This window comes from Orycteropus afer, unplaced genomic scaffold, assembly GCF_000298275.1.
Source record: "Orycteropus afer afer isolate SDZICR_OR568_19922 unplaced genomic scaffold, OryAfe1.0 scaffold00173, whole genome shotgun sequence".
Classification (NCBI taxonomy): Eukaryota; Metazoa; Chordata; class Mammalia; order Tubulidentata; family Orycteropodidae; genus Orycteropus; species Orycteropus afer.
In genome coordinates this window covers 1707270-1713307 of record NW_006921760.1, presented here as the reverse complement: position 1 = coordinate 1713307, position 6038 = coordinate 1707270, and the positions used below count along the sequence as shown (strand labels likewise).

Below are 6038 nucleotides of genomic sequence, written 5' to 3'. Positions count from 1 at the left end.
GCCTGACCCAAGCCATGGTATTTTCAATCACCTCATATGCATGAGACAGGTGGACAATCAGTAAGGAAGATGGACAAAGAGTTTTGTGCTTGAATTACAGAGTTGATGAAGAATATTGAATATCGCATGGACTGCCAGAAGAACGAACAAAGCTGTCCTGTAACAAGGACAGCTGGAAGGCTCCTTACAATCCAGGATGGCAAGACTTCATCGCTTGTGCTTTGGACATGTTATCAGGAGGTACTAGTCCCAGGAAAAGATCCTCATGCTCAGTAGAGTAAAGGGTCAGCAAACAAGAGGAAGACTCTCAACAAGAAGGATTCCACAGGGGCTGCAACAAAGGACTCAAGCACAGCAAAGATTGTGAGGATGGCAAAGGACAGGGCAGTGTTTCGTTTTATTGTACACAGGGTCGGCATAAGCTGGAAGCAACACAACAGCACCTAACAACAATTCTTTTGATTTTTAGAGAAGAATCTTCAAGGAAATAAAGTAGTATTTTGCAAGTATTAAAGCTGTAATTTTAGAGAGGGAAATTTTTAAAGAAAATCAAAGCCATTAACAGCACATTCCTTTTTTTAGAAGTTTTTCAGGAATGATACTTCATTTCCTCCTGCACCCTCCATCTACTTATTGTCTGGCTGATTCAGGTGCTTCTGAGAAACTGGGGTGAAAAAAAAAAAAAAAAAACTGCCCAAGCACCTGGGAAATTATGTCACCTTGTAGTTGGAAGAAACCATTTTCATGTGTCTGTAGACTGTTTTGGTCTTGGGACATTAATTTAGAGAGACCAGGTAAATGAGAGAAGGAATGGGTACCATCCAGCTCCTTACCTAATGTGTAGTCACACTATTCTTACCTCTTACAACTGTCTAAAACAATTCTTTTTATAGAATTCTTTTCTAGGCTAGTTACCCCAAAATATTCTGTGGCAGTGAGTTCCAAAAGCTAATTACATGTCACATAAAAATACTGTTCTTGTATCTATTTCAAGTTGGCCATACCTCACTCTTTCTCTGGGCATAGATAGTTTACAGATGTTCTTAGGATTTCCGATTCATGAGTTCCTGCTATTGTGGGTGGCTAAGTTTTATTTTGATTTTTGTTTTCCTTTCAACACACAGTTGTTCATATCTGCATTTTGTCTACCAGACTATCAATCCCAAAAATGGGACTTGGGGCTGTTTCACCCTCTCATCTCTTCCCATGTAGAATTATTCCTTCTTATGGCTTAAAAGGCCATCTCTAAGCTGACGACTCAGATCTTATCTCCCATTTCTCTTATGCTCCATTTTTTTTTTAAAATCTGAATACTTAAATGGCATATCCATTGTGATATTTTACAAAGACATAAAATTGATCAAACCAGTAATGTACACTTGATCCCCAAACTTAATGCCATGAACTCTTGCGTTCTCCATTCAGTAGCTAGCACCACAATCCACCCAAATGCAAAAGATCAGAAAGCTGGTTCTGCTGAACTTAGATCACACCATCAAGGATCAACATGCAAATCTGGCTCATTTTTGTTGCACTGTTAAGAATAGGGAGCGCTGGTGGCATACTGCCTAAGGCATTTGACTGCTAACCAGAAGGCTGGTGGTTCAAACCCACCAGCCACTCCTTGGAAGGAAGACTGGGCAATCTACTTCTGTAGAGATACCGCCTCAGAAACCCAAGGAGGGTCGCTATGAGTCAGAATCGACTTTATGGCAGTGAGTTTGGTTTTTATTATTATGATTATTTTATTAAGTACGGACCTTCATAAAGGTAATGATATGAACCATCACAGTGGAAAAGTACAAAATAATACTTAACACAATCATCAGGTGGATAGGGTGTTGTATATTTTAAAAAGTTAAAGCCAATATTAGAATTTTCAGTCTCTATCAGTACACTAAATTCTGATGGAACATCCACAGAAATTGCTGGTAGATTATCCAACACCTTAGAAAATCTTGCCACAGCTTCTTTCACTCAGCAAACGCTCAATGCGTGTGAGGCACTCTATGGACATTGGGGCTCCAGTGTGACTAAATGAAAAGCTGTTTTCTAATGAAAATGCCTTTGTTTGCCACAGGGGTGGTGCTACCCCTTAAGAGATACTCTGGAAAGCGGGGGGTGGGCGAGGGGGGGTGGGGGGTTGTTTCTGTGGTGTTAGAACAATTGTGTAGCACCAGATGTCCTAGTCAATGAAGAAGAATCCCATGTTCATACACTTTCCTACTGGCAATGGATACATATAACATAAGTGAAAAACCTATTTTGTATTATCTGACACTAAATTAAAATTCCATTTTATATGTATATGAAGTGTTTTTTTTGTTTGTTTGTTTGCTTTTAATTGTGATTTGGGTGAAAGTTTACAGAGCAAATTCATTTTCCATACAGCAGGTCTTATACATTTTGTTTCATGACATTGATTGCAATTCCTACAATGTAACAGCTCTCTTCCCACTTCCTCCCTGTGGTTACCTTTTCCTTATGTCCTTTCCTATGCATTCCTGCCCACTGAGCTATCTCCCTGTGCAAATATACTGTCCTTCTAATCGCCCAGGGTTGATTGTTCTAAGCAGTGTACCTACCCGGTGTAAATGTTCACCGTGTATACCTATTTATTGTTTGGCTGGAAGCCAGGGGAGTGAGTTCAAATCCAGGCCTGAAGGGTGACTAGGGACCACACTCTCAGGAGTTTCCTCAGTCTCTATCAGACCAATAAGCCTGGACTGTATTATGATGTTGAGTTTTGTTCCTGCCAAGTGTTTTTTGCATGATTTTTATACATCCTGAATTTCTCAGGGCTTTACCAACATATCCTTTGACAGAGATTGTACTTGGTTTGTTTAATACTTTAGCAAGATTCATTTACCATTTCTGAAAATCACAGCACCAAAGGCAACATTACTTATGGTTTTTAATTCAACAATGCAGCTCATTCACTCTAGCCATCATTCCTACCGGTTTCTTCATAAAGATATCAGAATATGACTACTTCATTATCTTTTCCGGTGAAGCTTCTTTTATGATAAATTACCTAGCTTTCATTTCTCCTTTATGGTATAGTTATGCCAGCGAATTGATTTTTGGAAATAATTATGTGTGTAGATAAAATATATGTTCAATGAATTTCATTTCAGGAGAGCAAAGGGGTTGTTAGAAATTATTTATTATAAAAGTCCACAGAAGAAGTCTGAGATGACTGTGAACTGCTGCCCCATAGGGTAAGCCATATAAATGCACTGATAATGTTGGCATCTCTGCTCTGTAGTAGCAACCTAAGGGGCAGCAGGCATCATTAGTCAAAGTGGATAACACAAACATAAATTTTTATGACATGCCTCTCTCTTACACCTCCCAGTCCTCTTTTTGGCTACAAAGGAGAAACTGAGATTAAAAGAACTGCTGTTGGCTAATGAGATGCTAAAAAAATAATAATCCTTTCACAGACTGCTTTCACACAAGGGGAAAATACAGAGGGAGGGGAATGAGGGTCGCTCAGAGCAAAACTCAGCGGCAAGTTAGCAGATAGGAGAGAGAGAATATTTGAGTGTGTATTTAGTGCTCCTTTGATAGATACTGCCACAGCTCTCCAAGAACTAACAGGATCAAACATCTGGCACAGAATACTTTCTTCCTCAAGCAGTGGAATTTGACAACTGTGGTTTCAGCCAAAGAAGTAAAATTAAAGACCAGATTGAAATTAGGAACTCTACTGAAGGTTGCTAGGTGACAGACACCAGGTTGCTAGGGACAGGGATCAGGTCTGTTTGGGACTGAGAATATGTCCAATTCTCTTAGACACTTCGGAACACTCAATCTCTTTAAACAAAACAAAACAAAGTAAAAGGCTGAGAAAATATACAAGCAAGCACTGCGTTGGAGGGAGGCTAGAAACCAAAATAAACAACTAAATGTGCCCCCCAACCTGGCCCATGCACGCACACACACACACACACAAAAAAAAAAAAAAAACCCAAAGGTTATTACCCTAAAGGAGGACAGACAGATCAGTTGTCCCATGTAAAACCATCCACCCTAGAACCCAACTCCTAGTATCCTAATATTAATTAAGAGCTTAGGTTTGAGAATTGGGGTGCATGGTTCTGATGGTGCATGATGGGAAGATTCAGGCATCAGTTCTAATCCAGACCTAGCCCAGGATATTCACAGTGTACTAGGGGATTCCTGGCCAATCATGAAGGAAATGTCTTTGGGTGTCACTATCCAACTTTGCAGAACAGGTCTCTGCTTACCTACATTTGGAAGGAGTCCAGGAATGCCCTTTGTTGTTGTTATGTGCCGTCGAGTCGTCCCCGACTCATAGCGACCCCTCCTTGGGTTTCTGAAGCAGTATCACTATGGAAGTAGGATTGCCCAACCTTCCTTCCGAGGAGTGGCTGGTGGGTTTGAACTGCCAGCCATCTGGTTAGCCAGCAAGTGTCTTAGCCACTATGCTACCAGAGGAATGCCCTTTAGGACTATGGAATTGGTCCTAATGATACCCCTCACTGCTGTCTCCACTGTCACAAATGGATCTTAGAGCTCTACCTCTCCATACAATTCTGCCTCCTCTCACCTATTGCATGCAAGATGCCCTGCCTCTATCTCCAGGAATGAACATTTTTCTTCATCCTTCAAGGTGGCCATCTCTCCCTTCTCTGAGCATCCTCGGTACTTTGCTTCTCTAATTCCCTTGGCTAGAGATTGTGCTGCACTTATCTCTGAGCATAATAATAGAAGCTCATGTTAGGGTAGAGCAAGGATTTTTATGTGCTTCTCTGGCATAGGGGCATAGCATTAGCTCCATTTTACAAAAGAGAAAATTCAACTCGAGAGAGAAGCCACTTGTCCACAGACATTTATCAGGTAAGTGGTAGTACTGCTATTTGAATTTTGGTTCAATTATGCTGCAACTTACCTTAGAAGATCTGGAGGGCAGGATCTTTCATACCCCCAAGCCACCCAGTGCATCGCCTATTGTATCTCTCCTTACACATAAATTATTTGTCCTATGTCTACCTTCCCATGGTCCATGGGGAGAAAGAAAATGTATGGTCCATAGGGACAAAAAAAGAAATAAAGAAATGGCATCATTCATTTTTGCCACCCTGTCTCTAGTACCATGACTGGTTAGAAAACAAAGAAACCAGCTGCCATTGAGTTCATTCCGACTCACGGAGCCCCCATGCATGTTAGAGCAGACCGTGCTTCACAGGGTTTCTAATGGCTGATTTTTCAGAAGTAGATCACCAGGCCTTTCTTCTGAGGTGTCTCTGGGTAGACTTGAAACTAGAACCTTTTAGTTAGCAGCCAATCATATTGACCATTTGCATCATCTGGTCCTCCACCACGTCTGGCACAAAGGACTAAGTATCTGTAGTGCTCCCAGTTCTCACAACTGCACCTAGGTGTTTATGAAAGAATGTTTGGATTCTCTATGTGTCATTACAAAGTTTCCATTTCCTATCGTTTTTAAATGAAGTCAACCCCGGAAACCAAGGAAAGGGAAAGGGAAATCCTTCGATTTAAAGAAGTTATTATGTTTCCAACAATTATAAAGTCTTCCCTTCTCATTAGGATGTATCATCTAAAATTAGTATTACCTATGCACATATCTGTCTATATAAACTACATATAAAAACAGTTGTCTGTATTATTATTCTTATTATTAAATGACGATTATTTGTAACAAACACTGGAATGAAAATAAATTGTAGTGCATCTACACAATGGAATAATATACAGCAATGAAAATGAACAAACAATTGTACAACCAGCAATGGAGATGAATCTCACAAACAGAAATTTGACTGAAAGAAGCCAGGCATAAAAAAGTCTATTGAATCCATATATAGAGAGTTCAGATATAGGCAAACACTGTCTATGGTTTTAGAAGTCAGAATACTGATTACTCTGGTCATGGACAGAGTAGTGACCAGGAGGGGGTACAGGGAGCTTCTGGGATGCTGATGATGCCGTATTTCTTGATTTCAGTAATTAACTCATGTTCACTTGATGAAAAGTCAGTAGGCCCTTGT

At 40.3% G+C, this 6038-nt stretch overlaps 1 protein-coding gene across 1 annotated transcript in view; it reads right to left on the bottom strand.

Moving 5' to 3' along the window:
- The window catches only part of TNFRSF11B (TNF receptor superfamily member 11b), a 35065-nt gene that overhangs the window by 27162 nt on the left and 1865 nt on the right, over positions 1-6038 (bottom strand). The window contains exon 2 of the mRNA XM_007946867.1: positions 2870-2874. Coding sequence (XP_007945058.1) covers positions 2870-2874 — 5 coding nt within the window. The remainder of the gene's footprint in view (positions 1-2869; positions 2875-6038) is intronic.